The following is a 22,676-nucleotide window of genomic DNA, read 5'->3' on the forward strand; positions in this document are numbered from 1 at the left end:
TACCTGATCCTACCGTGGACCATGTGCTCGGTCCTCTGTAGGATCGCCCGCGTACACAATAGTAACTCTGGGCCAGTCACAGTTCTCCCAGAGCTCCCAGAGCTCTCTCAGCCTCACTTACCTCACAGGATCTGTTGTGGGAAGAGGAAGGGAAGGCGATTCTAAGCTACTTTGATTCTAAGCTACGGGGCCAATAAAATGCAGCTCTTCTTCATTTTCACTGAAGTTAAGCTGTGGCAATCATTTTATGGCTGGTGACACTATATTGTGTCAGCCATTTTGTTGCTGCGTGTACCACGCTGTGTCAGACTTTCAAATATGCCTGCAGGCAGAAAAGGGTTTGGGACCTCTTCTCCAACTACCACAGCATGCTGGAGGTGTTAAAAGACCTCAGCTTTCGAGAGCCTCCTTTCCAGAAATTTAGCGATACACTGCTCTAGGCTACAGGTTCTGGTAACCTCTAGATCCTGCCTTACACTTTTGGAGTTCAGGCTTGTAGGCCTGAAGGCGTCCAAATCTACCCAATATACCAGGGGCGGGCAAACTGTGGCCCTCCAGATGTCCATAGACTACAATTCCCATGAGCCCCTGCCAGCATTCGCTGGCAGGGGCTCATGGGAATTGTAGTCCATGGACATCTGGAGGGCCACAGTTTGCCTACCCCTACAATATACCCATAGAGAGCACTTCCATGAGGAGAAAGGGCATGCAACACGGGTCGCATGGTACGATTTGCACTGAAGCCCGATCTCCACGTGCAACACGACTGGGCTAAAGCGACCGACCGAAACACGACCACGTTTAGGAATCCTCCCATGCAGGGAAGGGAATCTGTCTGTTTGCGGGGGGGGGGGGGCATTCCCCGTCCCTTGAAGGGGACGCGATCGGTTCTCCTCTCCCAGCTCCACCCTCCAATTTCGCCCCCGGCCTTGGCCCAGCCCTCCGTAAACATGCTGCGACAGCCACAACCTAAGGAAGCTGTCCACGACAACACGCACGTGTGTAGTCAAAGCGGCCAGCCTCTTTCAGCTACTACGCTCACGGGTTATGATTTATTTGCGAGAGCAGCGCGACGTCTGGAAAGGGGACTCACCGAAGCTTGCAGCTACGACTTAGCAAAAGGGCCGGGCGGCTGAATCGTCCTTTCGCAGGCACCGAACACGTTCAGCGGGTCCCCGTTTTCAGACGTGACTTTTTCTACACGCAACAAAACACGCGGGAAGCCTTTCGAAACATAATGGGGTCCTCTTGCGTTCGGAAGTGGCCCAGGCCGCGGCATGTGTCACTTTCGGTACTTTCCGTGTTGCAAGAACACGTAACGTATGAAAGGGCTGCCCGGGGTTGGCTGGAGATGGGGATTGCCGTACAGGCCGCCGCGGTCCCCCGGAGGCGCCTTCCTTCCTGCCGGGCGAGAGAAGTTCTCGGCCGCCAAACGGGGCTTCGGAGCGGCCCTTCCTGGCCCGCGTTGCGAAGACCGAGAAGCCGCGGAGGGCAGCCACGCAGGCGCTGGGCGTGCAAACACGTGTCTGCAGCCACGGAACGGCGGGGCCGGGGGCTCCTTCCCCGTGCACGGCCTGGGAGGCTCGTGAGCACGTCGGGCGAGGAACGAGCGAGTGAGCGAGGCGGGCCGGCGGCTCCCTTGCGCCGCGCCGAGGCTTTGCCCAGGCTCCGCTCCGCCAAGCTGCGTTTGGAAAGTAGGCCAGGAAGGCTGCGCTGCAGGCGGCCGCCTCCCCTTCCCTCCGCCCGCGGGCGACGGCGGACCGGGAGAGCGAACAAGGCGCGTGCACTCGCAGCTCGGGGGCGGAGGGGAGGGTTGCAAGCGCTGCATTTAGCACCGCTTCGACTGGAGCCCTGTTTTTTTGTTTGTTTGGCCACCCTTTTTGCACGCAGCAAAAAAAAAAAAGGAGACTGGCGCTTTCGCACGTGACGCCCGAAGCGCCTTTGAGCGGGTTTCAGCCCCACGATAACGCGGAGGTTCCGAAAAGGAGTAGAGGCATACGTCGCATCTGCCCTGCAAGCGGTGCTCCGGGAGCCACACACGGCATTGGTAGTGGCGGAGTGCATTTGCGGAGCCCTTCCCTTGTGCATGTTCATCGAGCCCTGGGCCCTTGGGGGAAAGAGAGAATATGGAGCTAACTGCCCCGGTGGAATTGAAGAATGGTCACCCATTCCCAGGCACAATTGTGGTTCTGTAAAATCAGAGTCCAGGAGCACCTTTAAGACCAACAAAGATTTATTCAAGGCGTGAGCTTTCGAGTGCAAGCACTCGAAAGCTCACGCCTTGAATAAATCTTTGTTGGTCCTAAAGGTGCTCCTGGACTCTGATTTTATTGTGCTACTTCAGAACAACATTTGAATCTAAAATGTGGTTCCAGATATTCAGCAAGGGTTAATTGAATTGACAGATCGAAATAATATAGGCGGAGGCAGTGGGGGGGGGGAGAAGAGAGGCTGTAAGGAGTGAACTACAAGGAGGCACCTAAAGAAAGCTTCGTAAAGCAGTCAGATTGTTCAACGTTTCCCTCCACCCCCCAAACTGACCTTGTTGGCGGCAGCTGTAAATGTCAGCACACAGAGACAAAAAAGAATAACATCACTGTGAACAGCACCATGATTCCAGAACAGATTTGAATAACCCTGGTTCTGTACAAATGATGTAAGGCCCCAAAAAGTCACGGGCGTCACATAATTATCCTTGCGTAGGATCTGCATATTGGACCCTCCTTTAAGAGAAGAGTGGCAGATTTATAAATGAATCATTTCCCAGCCTATCTTCCACACTTCTGTTCCCAAATGTAAAGGTAAAGGTATCCCCTGTGCAAGCACCGGGTCATGTCTGACCCTTGGGGTGACGCCCTCCAGCGTTTTCATGGCAGACTCAATACGGGGTGGTTTGCCAGTGCGTTCCCCAGTCATTACCATTTACCCCCCAGCAGCAGGCTGGGTACTCATTTTACCCACCTCGATGGAAGGCTGAGTCGACCTTGAGCCGGCTGCTGGGATTGAACTCCCAGCCTCATGGGCAGAGCTTTCAGACGGCATGTCTACTGCCTTACCACTCTGAGCCACAAGAGGCTCTAATGTATGGACGTGCAAACCAGAAGGGGGCAGATTGTGGCGTCCTACTGGGAAGTGCCTTCCATAAAATCCGTATAGAGCAGCCCTCAAAAATGCCTGATTTCTAAGCAGAGAGATACCCAAAGCTGGCACTGAAGACAGTTCCCCCCGAGGGAAGAAATGAAGCCCCTCGAATCCGGCACGATTTGCATACATATGTGAATGACTAGTAATTTTGAATGTAGTAGGCTTTTGGTTTTTAAAAGACCGGGACTCAAGCACAACAGTGGGTCAACAGTTGCATGTGCTTTTGGATTCCCCAGTAGTGTGTTCTGCTGTCCAGAGATGCCCTCGAAGGAACAAAAAGTTGGTGTTTAAACAGCCCCTCGCTGCACTAGCAGGAGAAATTGCATGTCCAAATAGACATTAACTGCCTTGTACAAATTCCTATCTGCTCCAAATTCCAGCATGGTTGGTTGCCTGTTTTCCATTTGCTGTACTGGTTTCATTATCGACTAATGAAGACATCCCCCCCCCCCCAAAGGTTTCTACAATGAAACGCTCCAGTGCAATTTGGGCCTTTGTACCTGGAAGTTCAGCCATGCTGTAACTCCAAACAGGGGTGGCCTCAGCAACAATAGAATAACTAGCCTACTTATGAGGAACTGAAAAGTTGTTCCATAGGGCCTGCAAAACAGAGCTGTTCCGCTAGGCTTTTGGGTGAGACCAGCACCAGGGGCCTCCCACAATCCCAGCCCTCAGTCAGGCAACTCTGACACTCCACACACCCCACCTAAAGCTGCTGTCCAGCTGCTGTCTTCCCCTCTGACCAGATCTGTTACCTTGTGCACAAAGTTTCAAGTCTTGACTGCTGTTTGCTTGCTCTTGTTGATATTGTTATACATGTTTAAATGTACTAGTTCTGTTGCTCCATGTACACCCCCCTGAGATGTCACAGTGGGGAGTAGTATATAAGTCAACTGAATTAACCTTTCTCATCCACACAGGGCACTATGTATTTTTAAAATGATTAAATGCCTATGTATTACATAAATCAAGTCTATTTGTTCATGCCTGATTAATTTTGTAAACTTGTCTGCTTTTCCTTATGCAAGGGGAATCCCAACTCTGCCCTCTCCCCTTCTTGGGCTTCTGAAATCTTAGGAAGTTTTATCTACTTTGTCAAACTTACATTTTGAGCTATAAGGAAAAGTACCTTTTTTCTGAGCGTCAAAAAATTGAGGCTTTTGAACTCTGGTGCTGGAGAAAACTCTTGCGAGACCTTTGGACTGCAAGGCGAACAAACCGGTCAGTCCTAGAGGAGATGAGCCCTGACTGCTCCTTAGAAGGCCGGATCCTGAAGATGAAACTCAAATACTTTGGCCACCTCATGAGAAGGAAGGACTCCCTGGAGAAGAGCCTAATGCTGGGAGTGATCAAGGGCAAAAGAAGAAGGGGACGACAGAGAATGAGGTGGCTGGATGGAGTCGCTGAAGCAGTCGGTGCAAACTTAAATGGACTCCGGGGAATGGTAGAGGACAGGAAGGCCTGGAGGATCATTATCCATGGGGTCGCAATGGGTCGGACATGACTTCGCAACTAACAACAAAGCTTTTTTCCAAAAGATATAATAAGCTTCTAAAGCTCCTGAGCCACACTAGAATCTGGAAGACCCAGCCAGGAAGTCAGAGTCCACGCTCTGCCATGGAAGCCCACTAGGTGAACACAGGCTGGTTTCTCACTCTCAGGTTAACCTACCTCATAGGATTGTTGTGAGGATAAAATGGAAGGAAGGAGAACAGTGCTATCAGCTGCTTTGAAACCATGTTGTTCATCCTTAGAGGGAAGCAGAACAAAAATATGATAACATTACAGTGGGCTAGAGGGGCTATAAATGCATTGCAATGAAGAAGTTCCCGGGTTCAGTTACTGCCATGTGCAAGGAGAGAGGCAAGCCCAGACAAAGCAAACTAGGCATATTCAGCATATTTTCTCCCGAATCTCAGAATAAATGTTTAAAAATGCACAACCAAAAACAGACATTGGAAATTTATTTTACTGCTTGCTATCTTGTTTACTTTTGTTAGGGAAGACAAGAGTTTAACAAAAGGATGGAAATATAAAATTAGAAGACCTTGTTTTTTAATTCTTTGACAAATAGTCCTTGCATGGGCAGTTCACAGAAGCAGCAATACATCATTGGTAATTTTCATAGTAATCAGCCACTTTGTTGAGACTAAAGGATTTGCTGAGAAAGTCTGGGCAGGCCACAGAAAGTAGTCTATACCATGTATGGGATATATGGTCCTGTGCAGACTTGTAATATGTCCACATCTCTGCCTTTTTTATTTTGTTCTTTAGATGGGCTGTTTTGTCTTGGAAAGAATCAGGAGCAGAATTAAGCATTTCTCAACTTTGGGGAATGCCATCAAAAACAGCTTCCCTATAGCCAGAAACCACCATAGTGTAGAGGATACCATGGAAATTCACATGGTGAAGGCATCGCTTAGGTCAGTGGTCCCCAACCTGCGGGCCGCGGCCCGGCGCCGGGCCGCAAAGGCCATGGCGCCGGGCCGCAGCTCCCTCTCCCCGCCCCCCCCCCCGCAGTAAAAAGCTTCCCAGGCCGCAAGCTTGCGGCCCGGGAAGCTACTTACTGCGGGAGGGCGGGAAGAGGGAATCAGAGTAGATCAGCGGGCGTGGCTCGCGGGCGCGGCCCGATCCGCAGGCGTGGCTTCCGGGCGCGGCCTGATCCGCGGGTGCAGCTCGCGGGCGCGGCCGGACGCGGCTCGATGCGCGGGCACAGCCCGCGGGCGCGGCCCGAAGCGTGGGCGTGGCCCGATGCCCTGCCGGTCCCCAGCCTAATAAAGGTTGGGGACCACTGGCTTAGGTGACTTTGGCTTTGGGATTTTCTGAGCCAGCACTGGATTAATGTACCACAGGGAAGTATGTACATCTGGTCCCGGATTCAACATTTAGTGCAGAGTAGACCATTGCCATATGAATGGCTACTGTGGACAAAATATCAGCATTCCTGGATGAGCCTTCAATCCTAGATCCATTGGGCTTCCTGCCTGGTCATAGTGTGGAAACTGCACAGGTCACCCAACCTCACAGCAGCATTTGACATAGTTGACCATGAATTTCAAACTCACCACTTTGCTGACACCAAGATACGGAGGGACAGCCCTCTAATGGCTGATCTTCCACCAGGGACACAGACGGAGGGTGGCAATTGGAGAGAAACAATCAAGCCACTGCCAACTCCTCTGTGGAGTTCTGCAGAGAGCGGTCCTCAAATCTTATTCAAAATCTTTGTGCCCTCTTGCCCAGTTGGTGTGGAGGTTCAGGCTTGGGTGCCGTCAATATGCAGATGTCACCCTCCTGACGGACAACTGTCCAGATTAACCCACAGAGTCTTTAGCCAGAAGTCTGGAAGCAGCGACAGGATGGCTCAAGCACAGTTGTCCGAAGCTCCAACCTTCAAAGACACAGGTCCTGTGGCTGGGCAAGAAGGGTCCGTGTGAGGAAGCGCAATTGCCCAGCCTGAACGGAGTCTGTGGCTCATTCTGCCAGGAGCCTGGGAGTGATCCTAGAGGCCTCCCTCCCTGTCTAAGGAGGCTCAGGTCACAAGAGTAGTGTGGCTGGCATTCTACCACTAATGCCAAGCCAAACTACTAGCACCATATTTGGTCCTGGGACACCTAGCCACAGTGATCCATGCAGCATTCTCTTCTAGAATAGATTTCTGCAACTTGCTCTACGTGGGCGTATCCTGATCCCTGATCTGGAAAGTACAACTGGTCCAGAATACAGCGGCCAGGATTCTTATGGGAACACCTTGGAGGGCCCACATCCAGCCCATGCTCCAACAGCTGTACTGGTTACCAGTTGAATCCCGGATCAAGCTTAAGGTCTTGATGATCACCTTTAAGGCCAGATGCAGTCTGGGCCCAGTGTACCTGAGGAAATGCTTCTCAGTCTATGCTGCTCACGCTCAGCCAATTCTAACTGGCTGGTGATCACTGGCCCCAAGGAGGCAGTTTGGCCTCAGTGAGGGCCGGATCATTCTCTGTCCTGGCCCCCCACCTGGTGTAATGAGCTCCCAGAGGAAACCCAGGCCCTGTCAGAGCTAGCACAGGTCTGCAAGGCCTGCAAAATAGAGCTCTTCTGCCAGGCATTTGGTTGAGGCCAATTGACTTGACAACTACTGGTCCCCAAAATACACAGATATGCCACCAAGTACACCATGGGGGAAACTGCACTGACCAATCTGCAGGGTTGCAGTTAATATGTTAAGTTTGGTTATTATTAGTTATGTTAGTGCTATTACCACTGTTATTATTTATTGGTGTAGTTATCGAACTTATATTGTAACCATCTTATTGTTTTAGGTTCTCGGTAAACTGCCCCGAGACGCAAGGGGAGGGCGGTATATAAATATATAATTAAATAAACCAATATGCAGTCGCTGCTTTTTATTATAAACTGCAATTAATTGAGGGAGTGCCACAGCAGCTCAGGAAGAAGAGACGGATAGGCACTTCGCTCATATTTCCATAGAGGAGGATTTACTTCCTTCTCAACCTGATCATCCCAAGAAGAACTGGCCCCAAACAGAAGCAGAGAGTCCCCTGAAAGGGGGGGGGGGAAAGGGCAGGGGGCTGCAACAGCAGATGCCTTGTGAGCAGTCCCAGGTATGGATAATGCTCCCCCTGCAAAGTAAGTGTGGCAGACCCTCAGAAAGAAGGAACCAAGATTAAAAGGAGAGAGAGGGATTGAGCGGAGTGGGTTTAGCGCTTCCGAGCTTTCTTCTTTGAGGCACTATGGCGGTTGTGATGTTTGGGAAGAGACATGAAATCTAAGGCAGGTTTCTGTCCCGCTGCTTTCGCCTTATCTGTTTGACGGGTCAGGTTGGCATCCTCGGCACTGATAGGGGGGATGATGTGGCCAGGCAGGGTGACGACCCGGGGAGTTATCAGCCGCTGAAAAGTCCGTTGGGTGTTCCAGGTGGAGCCAATGGGTGCATGGATGCTGCGTTCAAACTGCTGGCTGCTTTCATAGGGGAACGGCAACTGGTTTACCTATGGGGAGAGAGGCTCAAGGTCAACTCACAAGTGGCAAGGAGGGCACAGCAGCTGAGTCTGACAACTTTCACCCCAATTTCATGGGGACAGCTCTAGTTCTAATTCTGCCTTCCTTTAAAATTACGTCCCATTATCTTGATTTATCTTGCCCATTATTGGCTTATGGGCACATAAACCAAAACTTGGAGAAGCCAAAGTAAATCCACAGTACATAATGCAACGTTATAATCAAACTCTGTGTTTGTCCATTATGCCTTCTGCCCTCCTGCTTTCTCACCCATGTTTTGCTGTTCCTGGAACAGTGAAGGGCCTCTGCCCAGGCCACAAAATGATCATACCTGATGAGCAGCTGCTGAAATATTTCGCTTTTCACTAAGGATTACATGGGGCAGGTGCTGGTCTCTTCTTGGGGGTCCTGGAGCTGGTTTGATAAGAAACCTTTAACAAAAGGATAAAGAAACATGCCTTGCTAAATACACCCAAAAAGGGAGGGGATAAAAACCCAGTGTAAAAAATTGAATTAGGTACCACAAAGGTTGAACAGAAATAATGTGAATACAAATTAGAATAAATCAACTTCTTGTACGGTATAGTTAAAACACAAAGTCAAATCATAGGCCTTAGGTTTGGCCTCTAGACTGAAAACACCACTGAAGTAGTCGTCAATTTACACTATATAATACAAATAAATGCCCACAAGTTGATGGTATACAAATAAAACCAGGGATTGCCTCCAAACGTACCTTCTCTTCTTCTTGGTGCTGGGCTTCAGGCCAGTGCCCCCCCATTCACCCCAGCCTGGAAGCACCAGATCAACCACTTTGGGCTTGCTTTCCTGTTCCGCTTGACGCTTTTCTTTCATGAAGTCTGCCACAACATTGTCGCTGGCAAAGGCCTCATGGATCACTTGCCGCTGGTCTGTATCCAACTCCAGCTGCAAGAGAAAATAAGATCAGCTGTGGACTTTCCATATGAACAGAAGGCCTCATTGGGTTTCCAGATAAAATTTGAATAAAAGCATGTACCTTGTAGTATCTTTTTCAAAGTTTTTCTAGTTGTCAGTTTAATATACATTTTAATGGGATAGCTTTATAGTTTAAGCTACTCCAGGCTTAATTGCTCTGAAAGTTCTAGAGTAGTGATCCCCAACCTGTGGGCCGCGGACCACACGTGGTCCTTCGACTAATTGGAAGTGGGCCCCGAAGGATGCCTTCTCCCCCCCCCGGGCCCTTTACTTCATCCCCCCCTCCCGGCCCTTTACAACACACTTTGGGTGTCATTGTCTCCCATCACTCCCAGATGGGACTATCTCGTTGCAGAGAAACAAGCTCAGGGTTCCCATTGATTTGTCATTGTCATGAGTTAAAATTTCCATGAAAATAAAATGTTCCTTATGTTCATTGTTGTGGCATGTCTGTATCTTATTTTGAAGGGATGTTTAAACATTACCATAGCGATTAGAGAGCGTTAGGGCAGTGGTTGATAGTAGAGGAGTAAACTACTCCCCCGGGACTCAGTAAAAGGTGTTGAGTGGTCCCCGGTGAGTGGTCCCCGGCGTTGAGTGGTCTCCGGTGATAAAAAGTTTGGGAACCACTGTTCTAGAGGACTCTATGCAAACTAAATTGAAGTAAAAAAATAAGCTTGCATCCACCCAAAAACTAATAACAAAATGCACAGAACAACAACATTTGAATCCAATAGCACCTTTAAGACTAAGAAAGATTTATTCAAAGTGTGAGCTTTCGAGTGCATGCCCTCTTCCTCAGACATACATATGCAGTATGATAATTCTTCGCTAGAAAAGCAAATTAGTCCTTTGGGTTCAATTGTCGTTCACAAAAATCTTGGGGCATTAAAAATGTAAAGTGATTAATGGCAGACACTTTCTCAGTTGTGAAAAGTAGTAATTAAAAGCGACTTGTTAGCCCCAAGTTAGCCCCTACCATGCTGCATCTCAGAAAAGACAGGCAGAATTGGCTGGGTTTTGAAAATTAACATATTCAGGAGTTGACACCAGTCTTCTCCCTGGACTAGCTTTCTTTGCTGAAGCTCCTTACCCCTCCCTGGAAAAAAGATCAAATATACAACCCCCACCCATATGCACCCCCCCCTTCAGGTTTCCCTCTTTATCCCAGTCATTCAGATGCCCCTTCAAGGAGCCTTTGCTCCTGGCACTCACCTCATCCTGTGCTACCTTGGGCACAAGCGGACACTGCATGGGAGTGGATGCCTCGGCCAGGACTGCTTTCAGATCGATGAGTGCTTGGCGCTTGCCTGTCGTTTTCTTTTTGGCAGCTGGGACCAAACCACCCTTGATCTGAGATGACTGCTCCACTTCCTTTGGCCGCAAACTTTCAGGATCTCCTGATTGTACTGGCTCGTGTCCCCGGGCAACTTCCTCTGGCTCCAGGGCGTCCATATCCTTGAAGGGCTGAAGCCACTCTAATGTCTCATTCAGGAGAGGCGCCTCTGACACTGGGCTTGGGGGCGCTGGTGGCAGCACATTGGGCAACACCAGGGCAGCCTCTTGTCCACTGGGACCTGCAAGATGGACCACCAGAGTTCCGGGTTCTGAATTGCTTTAATACAAGCATCTCCCAACACCCCAGTGCTGGCATAAAGTTTAGAGCTGCAATATTTAGACCTACGAGAACCTTTCAATGTCCTTTTTGAGAGTTCATGTAGTCCAGTGGTTGGACTACTGAGGCCCTCCAGATGTCCTTGGACTACAATTCCCATGGGAATTGTAGTCCAAGGACATCTGGAGGGCTGCAGTTTGATTACCCCTGATGTATAGGTTCAAATCCCCACCTGCGCCATGAATTGCACTGGATGACCTTAGGCTGGCCACTCTCACTCAGGATATTCTAATTCATAGGATCATTGTGCAGACAGACTGGGGGAAGGATGTTCCCCAAATAAAAATATCATTGGAAGAAAAGGTGCTCTCGGCTGACTTTTTCAAGGGAGACGTTTATTCCCCATTCTGTGTCTCGCGCAGAGGAAGGAACGCCTGTTCCACAATGACATCTGCTGTGACATGCACTATCTAAAAATGAGTGCAAATTTAAATTTAGAAGGCTTCTATAGTTGGCCAGCATCTGCTAAAGCTATCTGTAGCTTCCCCAAGCAGGAGTGGAAGCACCTCAGCGGTAGGTTTCCCCAGTGAGAAAATGCCAGGGAGTGAAAGGGCTGAAGGTTCTCCCCCATCTTGCCACACTGTCGTTCTTGAGAGACATTACTCAGGGCGCTGTGTTTACAAAAGAAAAAAAGTGTAAAAAAAAAAAGTGTCCACTTAGTTGAGCTCATAGCCAAAATCTGAATCTGGCTCTCTGCAGTCTTACTCTAGCACAGCGGTCCCCAACCTTTCGGAGGTCAGGGACCGCCTCCAGGGGTAAGGGGAGAGCCGACGGCCCGGGTGCAGCGCAAACGTGCATGCGCAGTTGCTGCGCTTGCACATTTTCGCCACCGGGGCGCTAACGCGCATTCGCGGCAGCTGCGCGCATGCGCGTTTGCGTCGTCAGTGTGCCGGTGGCCGCACCTGCCTCTTCCCTTCCTTCTCACTGTGTGTGTGGGGGGGGGGAGGCAGGCGCGGCTGCTGGCGGCCCGGTACCGTGGCCTTCACGGGTCAGATCCGGGCCGAAGACCGGGGATTGATGACCCTCCGCTCTAGCACATCATTATTGAAGGTTCTTGGACTTATGGAACTTAGAAATAGACATAACACTCCAGAGATGGTCTAAAGCAGGGGTAGTCAACCTGTGGTCCCCCAGATGTTCATGGACTACCATTCCCATGAGCCCCTGCCAGCAAATGCTGGCAGGGGCTCATGGGAATGGTAGTCCATGAACATCTGGAGGACCACAGGTTGACTACCCCTGGTCTAAAGCACACCCAGCACTGTCTTCCCACACTCAGCCAGCTCACTCTGTGACGCAGGCCCTGCCAGTGTTGAGCAAAATCTTGCAACAAAGCTTTCTCACCAGACACAGTGGGTTCTTCCTCCTCCTCCTCCATCCCACTCCCTCGGTCGTCCTCTGGAGCTTGTGGCTCTTCCTTGGACTCTTCAGAGGACTTGCCCAGCATCCATGGATTGTCTGGATCCGTTCCAACACGGCTCTCATTTATAACATCAGGGACAAGGCCCCCTTCTGCTTCAGGGTCCTTGTCATCTTCCTCGCTGTCCAACGCTGGGCGTGCTTTCTGCATCAGTTCTTTGTTCCGGGCCAGCTGTTCTTGCATGGCCCGCCTAGCCTGGGGAAAAGGGACAAATTCAATGATTTGATTGGCAGATCTAAAAACATATATATTGGTTCCATTACTGTGACAACAAGTTCAGACCAGCACAATATATTCCAGATTCATAATTTACATCAACTAACAGTATCAAATCCCAAGGGTAGGGGACCCCTTTAGCAGTTATTTTTCTTTCCTTCAAGAAGAATTTCTCAAATAGAAAGCTGATATTCTGGAAGTCTATGAATCATTATTTGGGTTGGTCAGATTCTTTGGTTATGGGAGGGGGTGTCTGGGGGGGGGGAGTGGGTGTCTTTGGGCTGCTCAGCTTCAAGCAAATGCCTCGTGGAGGAGCTCCCTTTTGCAGGCCCTGTGAAGTTCGGACAGGGCCCTGATCTCTTCAGGGAGCTCATTGTACCAGGTGGGGGCCAGGACCAAGAAGGCTCTGGCCCTTGTTGAGGTTTGATGTGCTTCTCTGGAGCCAGGGAACTGCAGCCAGTTCGAGGTGGCAGAGCATAAGGCTCTTTGAGGGTATAGGCAGGGAGGTGGTCTCTCAGATACACTGGGCCCAGACCGCATATGGCCTTAAAAGTGATTACCAAAACCTTAAGCTTAATCTGGAATTCAACTGGGAGCCAGCCGAGTTTTTGTATAGGCTGGATGTGGAATCTCCATGATGTCTTAGTAAGAATCCTGGCCACGGCGTTCTGCACCAGCTGTAGTTTCTGGATCAAGGATAAGGGTAGGCCTGCACAGAGCGAGTTACACAAGTCCAGTCTAGAGGTGAGCATCACATGGATCACTGTGGCTAGGTGTTCCGGGGCCATGTAGGGTTCTAGTAGCTTGGCTTGGTGGAGGTGGTGAAAGGCCAGCCGCACTAACTTTGTGACCCGAGTTGCAGGAGAAGCCAAGAAGAGTTGGTTCTTATATGCCGCTTTTCTCTACCCAAAGGAGGCTCAAAGCGGTTTACAATTGCCTTCCCTTTCTTCTCCCCACAACAGACACCCTGTGAGGTGGGTGAGGCTGAGAGAGCCCTGATATCACTGCTCAGTCAGAACAGTTCTATCAGTGTCATGGCGAGCCCAAGGTCACCCAGCTGGCTGCATGTGGGGGAGTTGAAACCGGCATGCCAGATTAGAAGTCCATACTCCTAACCACTACATCAACTGGCTCTATGGGCCCAAACAAAAAAATACCAATGAAAAAATTGCATACCCCTAGTCTGAAGTTCAATTTCTCCACTGGGATAGCTACTCTTCACACCTGATCCTTAACATTTCTCAGCAACACCAAGTACTTGTGCAGCACTTTCAAGTTGTCAAAGCAGTTCCCATGCATTATCTTGCTATAACATCTTCAACAGTGTCCTGTGTAAGGTATTCGTACCATCCCCATATTCTAGATGGGAAGATTGAGGCTTGGAGAGGGGATAGGACAGGCTGCCTAAGGCTGTTACATGGGTGCACAGTAGAGGTGAGAGTCAAACTGGGAAGTTCAGAGGCCGATCTCTGAGCCACCCACTCTTCTTCAGCACCTGTCTTGGTTTAATTAGATGTTAAGAAGAGTCTTAGGTCATGAATTCTCCCTTCCCACATCCATCAAGTCATGAATTCTCCCTTCCCACATCCATACTGACCTCTAGGTCATACTTTGCCATGATGATTGTAGATTTTGCCCACCGGCCCTTGTTCTGATGTTTCAAGCTCATTCTCTCCTGTCCAAAGAGATAAAGAAAACGTTAGCAGCAGAGTAAGTACTGAGTTACAAGATAAAGGGGTCCTGCTTTTCTTCTATAGGAAAAAGCCCACCTCAATACGGGCTCTCTCCATCTTTTCCAGCTGCTCCAGGGCTGCCTCGGGGTTGCACTTCTGCAACATCTCAAATTCCTGCAGTGCCTTATGACTCTTGCCTTTCCTAAGCACTTTGTGGTACCTTTGAGGAGAGAAAAATGGCAATTTTATAGGCACAGGCAAGAACCATTACCAATACCAGGAAAGCAATATACTCCAATATTACCCATCCACCCAATTTGCAGGGGCTGCACCATTACCAAGCTTGGGGCTGCATGCGCTCATTCCCTGGCTGCATTTTAGTCAGAACGCTTAGCAATTGGCTTGGGACCAGAATATGGCATTCTGCAACTCAAGCTTTTATAAAAGCAAGGGTTCTAAGCCCACAAATGTTGCTGCTCCTGTTTTTACTTACACCTGTTCCGCCCTCTGACAACCTTCCCAATCCTAGCATCCATACCCTTAATCTCCCACAGTTGCCCCAGCTCTAGCAAAAAGTCTTTCCAGAACTAGCATTTGGACATAGCTGAGCACAATGCACATGGCTGGGTATGTGCCCTGTGACTGCAACTTCCAGCCGCATTAAACAGACGTGCATATTTCTGCTTATTTCACATTATGTATATGTCCACCAGTATCAATGAATGCATAATACTACAGTGAATACTGAAAACCTTTCCAATGTTCCAATATTTTGATTTTGACAGTCCAATATATTCAAGTCTGCCTTTGCTGATGTAGAGACTGGGAAGTCACGGGGGGAGGAACAGATGAGTTTCTGCACCCAATAGCAGTTTTTTTGCTTTTGTAGACCAGGCACAGACCTGAATATAGACTTCTGTGCTCAAAGTTGCTTAACTGGCATTGCTTATTCTGACTAAAGAACCCAAGCTTTCAAGGTGCAGAGGTTAGAGTCCTAGCCATGATGAATTTAAACACTATTTACCCAACTCACTCTTATGCACAGACACCCAAAACTAAGTTAGGTCTATCAGGACCAATGCAGTCGACCCTAACCTGGCACCATCTACAAGCAAAGCACCCCCCAATCTTGTCTCTCTGATCCAAGGCTTCTTTACTTCTAACCAAGCCAAATTTCTTGCCAGCTATTATGACCTCAGCCTAAAGAGATAAAATGATCAGGCCACTTCTTTCCCTTCACACTATCTCCTAGCCAAATTGGACAGAACTTGTGACCGTACACTGTTCTTAGTTCTCCCACCCCCACAATTTTGGGAGCCTGTGGGCAAGCATAGCCCTTGACCCAAAATCAGATGTTAGGGGTTCCTGAAAAGTGTCCTGCTTTTACCCTAGTTTTGCTTCTTCCTACTCAATTATTTATTTTTATATTTATTATTATTATTATTAAAATTATGCCTTTTCCCAATTTCATATCCAACTTTGCTAACTCAAGGAACACCCGTGTGTTTCCAAACATTGTGATCCCTATTTATCCACCCCAAGAAGAGTGAACACAATCCACACCCACAAAAGAACTATTAATTTTATCTGCCCAATGCAGAAAATGTGCCCCCAAGCAGACAGCAATCTTGTACTTTTTGCTCTTGATTTTCCGCTCACGGCGTGCCTTGGCTTCATAGTAGGACTGCAAGGCCCGAGCCTTCTGGAGTTCCATCCGGCGCAGCTGAGCCTGAAACAAAGAAGATGAGGAGAATTGGGTGTAGAAACTGCTCTAATTCCAAAGCAAAGTGGGCTGAGGGGTGGGGGAGATCAGAAATTCACCTCTTCCAGGCTCATGGCCTGCAGCGAGGCCTTCTCAGAGGGAGTCAGAAGTGGATTCTTTACTGGCTGCTGTGTTTTGTGGAGAAGTCTGAAGATCTCTTCCTCCAGTGGTGTTTGGGCCTTTGGGTTTGGGGAAGGGGGCAGAAAAATGAGCTTAAATCAAGCAAAGGGCAGAGAGATACAATCCAATACGACAGAGAAGAAACTGGAACATGGGTATGACAGAATTTCACTCACAACTATATATTTATTTTTACAGCTGGATACTCCTTCTCACCATTTACTGACCAAGATATTTTCAGGGTGGAAGAGAAGATGTTCTGGAAGATTAAAATAATCCCTCACTGGTTTCTAAATGCTGTGGTTTCTAATGTCAAACTTCTGTTCAATAATTCTTTGTCAAAGGAACTGGCTTGTTGTCCAATGCAGAGAGTGGAAGGGCATTGCTGACATGGGATGGCGTAAATCACATCAGAGGAGGATCAGGATTTTGAACCTGAAATGGCATGACTGATGTTGCTGGGTCCAGTGATGGTGTTACCAGGATCTATATGTGAGCAAAGTTGGTCTCTTGGTTTGCTGTAAGCCTTGGTAACAGAGAGGGAACACTTTAACCTTCCAGGACATTCAGTTGCTGACCTAAGGGTAGTAGTTTTATTACAAAGGAATTTCAAAGGGAGATTAGAGAGACTGCTGAATTACAACTGATAAAGATGCTCAAGACAATGGGTCCATCAGGACTGAACTGGGACCTAGGCTTGCTTTCTTATGCTGATTTCTCCACACCTACTAGCCTTCTGCATATCACACTTAATCCAATCATGCCTGCTATTGTCACTCAGCATCTGAAAAAGGTCTACTCTTCAATTATAAGGACAGGTGGATTCACATTCCAACTGTATCTGAAGTGAGCAGTGACTCACAAAAGCTCCTGATCTGCAAGCATTTTCTTAGTCTTGAAGGGGCCATGGACTCCTGCTGTTTTCTGCTACAGCAGACTAACAGGGCTACTCATCTTGATCTATTTTCTTCAAACAATAGCAGGATATAAATGTTAGGAACTGGTATGATGCACATAGAAAAAACCCCTTCATATTAACCCATTTATGTTAACATCAAGGTCTGTGATTTGGCTTCATGTACTTGGGTTGGGTCAGGGTGGTGTGAGAGGCAGGCCAGAACCTTTGCCTTCTGGTCAATCATGGCTCCCAGCAGTCCTGGCCCCCACAAGACAACTTTTAGCCTATGTCAGTTCATTGGCAACTGTTCAGTAACAAGCATCTGCAGCCCTGTATCAACACTGTATTTCATTGGGGATTGCCAATTGCCCTAAGTTAAAGGAGGACAAGATCATGCATTCCAGAACTTCTGATTAAGGAGAGCTTAGTTCCTTCATCTCCAGTTGCAGTGTTGAGTGCTCTGTGCACAGGAAGTTTTAAAAGGAAGGAACACTCTCCTACTACAATCAGAGGGCAGGTGCTGAAGTTGAGGAGGTGGCATAGCATTAGTACAGGTCCCCGAACAGCAAGCTGGCAGCAGGAAAGGTCCAAGGTGAGAGGGGACCTGAAACAGGCACTGACCGAGGATGAAGTCAATTTGCCACCAATAATTTATTTATTTATTTTATTTATATACTACCCTCCCCTCACCATTTTACTGCACTTCCAAATATCAAAGCATCATACAAGCTCTGTAGTTTGTTTTATAATCAGTTCTGATCACAAAAACAAGTCAGTGTAAAACCTAATGTATGAAGGGATGGATCCCACGGATCTAATGTACCCACCTGCCGAGTATGATTCCCCACCCCCCCCGGCCCAAAATGCCAACAGACATGCTCTTTCTGGAGAACAGAGGGCTTCTAGGTGAGGCTCTGGGAGCAGAAATCCTTCTGCCCATAGAAATGCTCTGTTTAAGTTTATGGGCTTTCATTACAAGTCATTTGAGCATTCTAAACCACAATAGACAAAGAAACTGTCTCTAGCTTTCTGGGATTTGGACCACGATTAGCAAATTTAGACATAAAAGGAACAGGTAAACAAAAGAATATATTTCCCCAATATAATTCTATCAGAGCAGTTATTAGATGATTAACCAGTTCTAAACCTGTCTTAGAATCATAGAATAATAGAATAATAGGAAGGGACCTCATGGGTCATCTAGTCCAACCCCCTGCACTATACAGGACACTCACATCCCAATCGCTCATCTACTGTAACCTGCCACCCCTTTGCCTTCACAGAATCAGCCTCTCCGTCAGATGGCTATCTAGCCTCTGTTTAAAAATTTCCAAAGATGGAGAACCCACCACCTCCCGAGGAAGCCTGTTCCACTGAGAAACCGCTCTGTCAGAAACTTCTTCCTGATGTTTAGACAGAATTTCTTTTGAATTAATTTCATCCCATTGGTTCTGGTTCATCCCTCTGGGGCAAGAGAGAACAACTCTGCTCCATCCTCTATATGGCATCCTTTTAAATACTTGAAGATGGTTATCAGTCCTCTCTAGGCTAAGAGAGGAGGCTCCTCTCAGTCGTCTCCTCTCTAGGCTAAACAGTAGACCAATAACAAAGTCAAGTGAACAAACAAAATCCCAATTGCCCAGAGTGCTCAGTCTCACCACAAATGTGTTAAGCATTTCTTGTTTCCAGCAAGAGAAACTGATAGCAAGGCACTTCTCCAAAGTAATGCAAAGTCCATGTCAGACTCAGAAGTGGGACCAGAACTCAGATTTCCAATTCAGACTACTAACATAGCACACACACCTTTAGCAGTTAGAATAATAGAGAATCATAGTGAGTTGGATCCAGCTGGCTATTTCACTTGGATATTCTCCATAATATAGTTAGCACTCCACGTGTATTTTGTTTATGCAGGTCCCATGATCCCCAGCACAGCCTTCCTGGTGGTCAAATGGGACATACACACCCTTCTTTTTTCAATAATGCTTAAAAGAGTTGGTTTTTATATACATCTCTCTACCAGAAGGAGTCGTAAAGCAGCTTACAACCGCCTTCCCTTTCCTCTCCCCACAACAGACACCCTGTGAGGGAGGTGAGGCTGAGGGAGCCCTGATATTACTGCTCGGTCAGAACAGCTTTATCAGTACTGTGGCGAGCCCAAGGTCACCCAGCTGGCTGCATGTGGGGGAGCGCAGAATCAAACTTAGCTCACCAGATTAGAAGTCCACACTCCTAACCACTACATCAAATTGGCTTTCTATGATTTGCTCTGTATGCTGGAAGACACACGAGAATAGAACAGATACTGCAACTGTGTTCAGCCCAAACTCAGTCCTCAGGTCACCAGCCCAGCCGAACCAGGACTCACCTTCCAATTGCTTATCACCTCTTCAATGGGTGCAACCGTCACACAATCCTGTTGCAGAGGAAAGACCAGCTGCTCAGCACTCCGGTTTTGCCGCACCACCGGATCCCACTTAGCCAGGGCTTGAGATGTCTGCGTATATGCAGCTTCTCTCACCACCTGGGAAGAGACAACAAACCATCAATAGAACAATTCAGTCATAAAGTAGGTGCAGAAATTTTTCAATGCAATCATGGTCAACTCACATTACTCCAATTCTGCGATAATTAGTCTCTGGATCTAATTCAAAGTGTTGGTGTTAACCTTCAAAGCCCATAACCATCAAGGATCATCATACCTATTGGACTGCCTCTCCCATTACAACCTCCCATGCTCCCTACAGTAATCATTTAGGGACCTCTGGCAGGTGCTTGGCCCCAAGAAGGCTCGCTTAGCTGTCATCAGAGGAAGAGCCTTCTCAGTTATGGCCCCTACCTGGTGGGATGTGCTCTTGGATGACATCCGTACCCTGCCAGATTTGTATTGTTTCTGCAGGGCATGCAAAACTGAATTATTTAGATTGGCCTTTGGAGGGTAACTGTGTGTTTGGGCTGTTTTAATGGTGGTATGATGATAGCCATGTATTTTAATACTTTAATGTGATGATTTTTTATTTGTATCCTGCCCTTCCTTGGTCAGCACAGGGAAGGTAACAAAAGGCATCAAAACAATCATAAAAATGAAGCTTCAAAACATTTTAAAAACTGCTTCCTCTTGATGAGTTATACCTTTTGGAGAAGTTAGAGCTTGGAAGAATTTTATCAATTAATCAGTTCTCAGGCAGGGAGGCCAGCATCTTTTTGCTGTTATTTTTTGGCTTCAACTGTAAGCCTGCTAGAACACTTGTATCTTGCAGGCCTCTGGAACTGCTTAAAATGCTACAGGGCCCTGAACTCACATGGAAGTGTGTTCCAGGCTGGGGCCAGTGCCAAAAAAGCTGTGGCCCTGGTTGAGGTCAGTTTTATCTTTTGGGGCTGGGGGCCTTGAGCAGATTTTGGTTGCTCAATCGTAATGCTCTTTACAGAGCATAAAGGGAAAGATGGTCCTGTAGATATAGGGGTCGGAAACATAACCTTGAACCCGATCCGGTCTCCAATCTGGAGCCAGTGCAGCTGGGAGAGCACAGGTAGAATATGTGTTCTCCATTTGGTCCTTGTAAGGACCTGAGCTACTGCATTCTGGACCAGATGGGAGTTTCCAGAGCAGCTTCAAGGGCAGCCCTGCGTACAGCACATCATAGAAGTCTAACCTGGAGGCGACCATTGCATGGATCACAGCATCTAGGTTGAGCATAGATCGGTAACAGTCTAGTCCAGCACCCCCATCAGCCAGCCATACTCCTTTGGAAACTCAAAAGAAGGACACCGAAGGGTAATATGTCATTGCCTTGTATTCTGCCACTGAACATAAAACTCCATTGGGCTATTGGCTTAGACAGACTTATTGATCATGAATTTGTATAATCCTTTTTTGAAGACAACTAGCGATATCCCCTTATTGTGTTGTAATAAATTTTCTAAGGCAAGGTAGTGAGTGATGCATAATACAGAAAGACACTTTTATCTGTCTTTCTGTTACTGCCCATCACATTTGCAACCCTTGGTCTCCTCTCACCCATGTTCCTCACATTTCTCCATCCAATGCTCAAAATACACTTTCAGCCAGTTTCTTCTCTCTACACACCAACTGAACTCACCCGTTCACTCTCCTCTTTGCTCAGCGGGAGTTGGACTGCCTTGGTATGCTGGACTTTGTTCAGCTGTTTCCGAACAGAACCAAGAGCCGACGAGGTGGACACAGGCTGCAGCAGCTCTGAGAGCACCACTTTCTCATCAGCACCTGCAGCAAACAACAGAATTTGGCGCTGGGAATTGGGCCAGATCCCACATTCCTTCCTAACCATACCCACAGATAGCAGAGCCTCTGCTCGAAGCTGGAACCACTGCATGGCAGGAAGTTTCAATAGAGTCTCTCACCTCCACCACCCACGTCAAATTCTGAGATGTATCTGCTCGCCTCAGTACGTTCAGCTGCTCGCTGCCTACAAGGAAGAGAGTGAGCAATTTAGTAACAGAACAGCAAAGCAATCTGTGCAGTTCATTCATTCAGCTTACAATGACATCTCCTTTTCTCTCTTACCGCTTTCCTCCAGCCAAGTTGCTGAGGGCATCCACAAGCTGCCGGTGCTTCTTTGCAGCCAGTTCATCCTCCTCCTGGGGAACAAAAAGCAGTCAGGGAACAAGACCAAAAGAACATCTTGAACTCATTTGCGTCAACTGGAGTTACAATCAACAGTGACTCTGAGCTCACCTATTTCCCCATGTTCTACCTTATGAGGAAAAAAAAAAAGGTAAAGGTATCCCCTGTGCAAGCACCGAGTCATGTCTTATCCTCTAGCGTTTTCTTGGCAGGCTCAATACAGGGTGGCCTTGCCAGTGCCTTCCCCAGTCATTACCGTTTTACCCCCCAGCAAGAGCAAAATGGGTACTCATTTTACTGACCTCGGATGGAAGGCAGAGTCAACCTTGAGCCAGCTGCTGGGATTGAACTCCCAGCCTCATGGTCAGAGCTTCAGACATCATGTCGGCTGCTTTATCACCACAAGAGGACAAGTGGGGGGGGGAGCTACCAGTAAATCCATTTTACTTTCCAGTTGCAATGCCTTAAAGTGACATTTCTGAGTATGTACAGCTTTTACTTCGGGAAGGGAGGGAAACAGTACCAAGAGTCATACAACTGACATCAGAAAACATGTCTACGGAGGTTGCCAAACAGGGCTTGCCCCCATTCCTTTAGAAATGCATTCTAACATTTGTAGGGGGGAAAAGACAGAATAAGAGTTCACCTCATCCTCTGCATCACTCAGGTCGGGCTCGATCTTCGCCGGCTCTTCCTCACCCGCCATTTAGGAATCGCGGAGGATGACAACACTTTATACTCCCTCCCAAAAAAACCTTCCCTTCCCGTCCTGGTAAAGGAAGCCGCACGTGCAATCTCCCCAGCCGGGAAAGCCCATACCATAGCCTGCCGTAAAGTGTGACACTTCCTATTTCGAGGCCACGCATTTGCAGCACTTCCGCCCTCCCTTCTCAGCCAGCTATAGGGGTCACTGTTGTGCTGTGCTAGCGGGTAGGAGCACGTTGGCTTTCTAATTTCCATGGGCTCATTAACCAAATGCATGTAGATCTCCTTATGTACCGAAGCAAGCCCAATAATAAAACCAAGTAATTGGTGATCCCTCTCTCCCCCAGTTTTCAGCATTCATCAAAGGCGGATTTAGATTTTGAAAGGCGACCACTGCTCTGAGTTTAACTAAGCCCTTTCTTAGCCAGGGGTCGGCAAACTGTGCCGCTCCAGATGTCCATGGACTACAATTCCCATGAGCCCTTGCTAGCATTCGCTG

At 48.1% G+C, this 22,676-nt stretch overlaps 2 protein-coding genes across 2 annotated transcripts in view; both read right to left on the minus strand.

Annotated features, from left to right (window-relative positions):
- Positions 1–1,589, minus strand: part of BCORL1 (BCL6 corepressor like 1) — a 65,069-nt gene extending 63,480 nt beyond the window's left edge. Inside the window, exon 1 of the mRNA XM_077309180.1 lies at positions 1,094–1,589. The gene's annotated coding sequence lies outside the window, so the exon portion shown is untranslated. The remainder of the gene's footprint in view (positions 1–1,093) is intronic.
- Positions 1,590–5,095: 3,506 nt separating this feature from the next.
- Positions 5,096–22,650, minus strand: UTP14A (UTP14A small subunit processome component). The gene is made up of 14 exons (XM_077309324.1): positions 22,119–22,650; positions 21,413–21,486; positions 21,250–21,314; positions 20,970–21,112; positions 19,238–19,393; positions 15,911–16,030; positions 15,724–15,818; positions 14,186–14,309; positions 14,014–14,091; positions 12,125–12,395; positions 10,321–10,682; positions 8,885–9,075; positions 8,480–8,579; positions 5,096–8,138 (listed from the first exon to the last, which is right to left on the minus strand). The coding sequence occupies exons 1-14, from the start codon at positions 22,176–22,178 to the stop codon at positions 7,848–7,850; spliced, it is 2,130 nt and encodes a 709-aa protein (XP_077165439.1). The 5' UTR covers positions 22,179–22,650; the 3' UTR covers positions 5,096–7,847.
- Between the last annotated feature and the right edge of the window lie 26 nt (positions 22,651–22,676).

The sequence above is a fragment of the Paroedura picta genome, chromosome 13 (assembly GCF_049243985.1).
Source record: "Paroedura picta isolate Pp20150507F chromosome 13, Ppicta_v3.0, whole genome shotgun sequence".
NCBI classification, from domain to species: Eukaryota; Metazoa; Chordata; class Lepidosauria; order Squamata; family Gekkonidae; genus Paroedura; species Paroedura picta.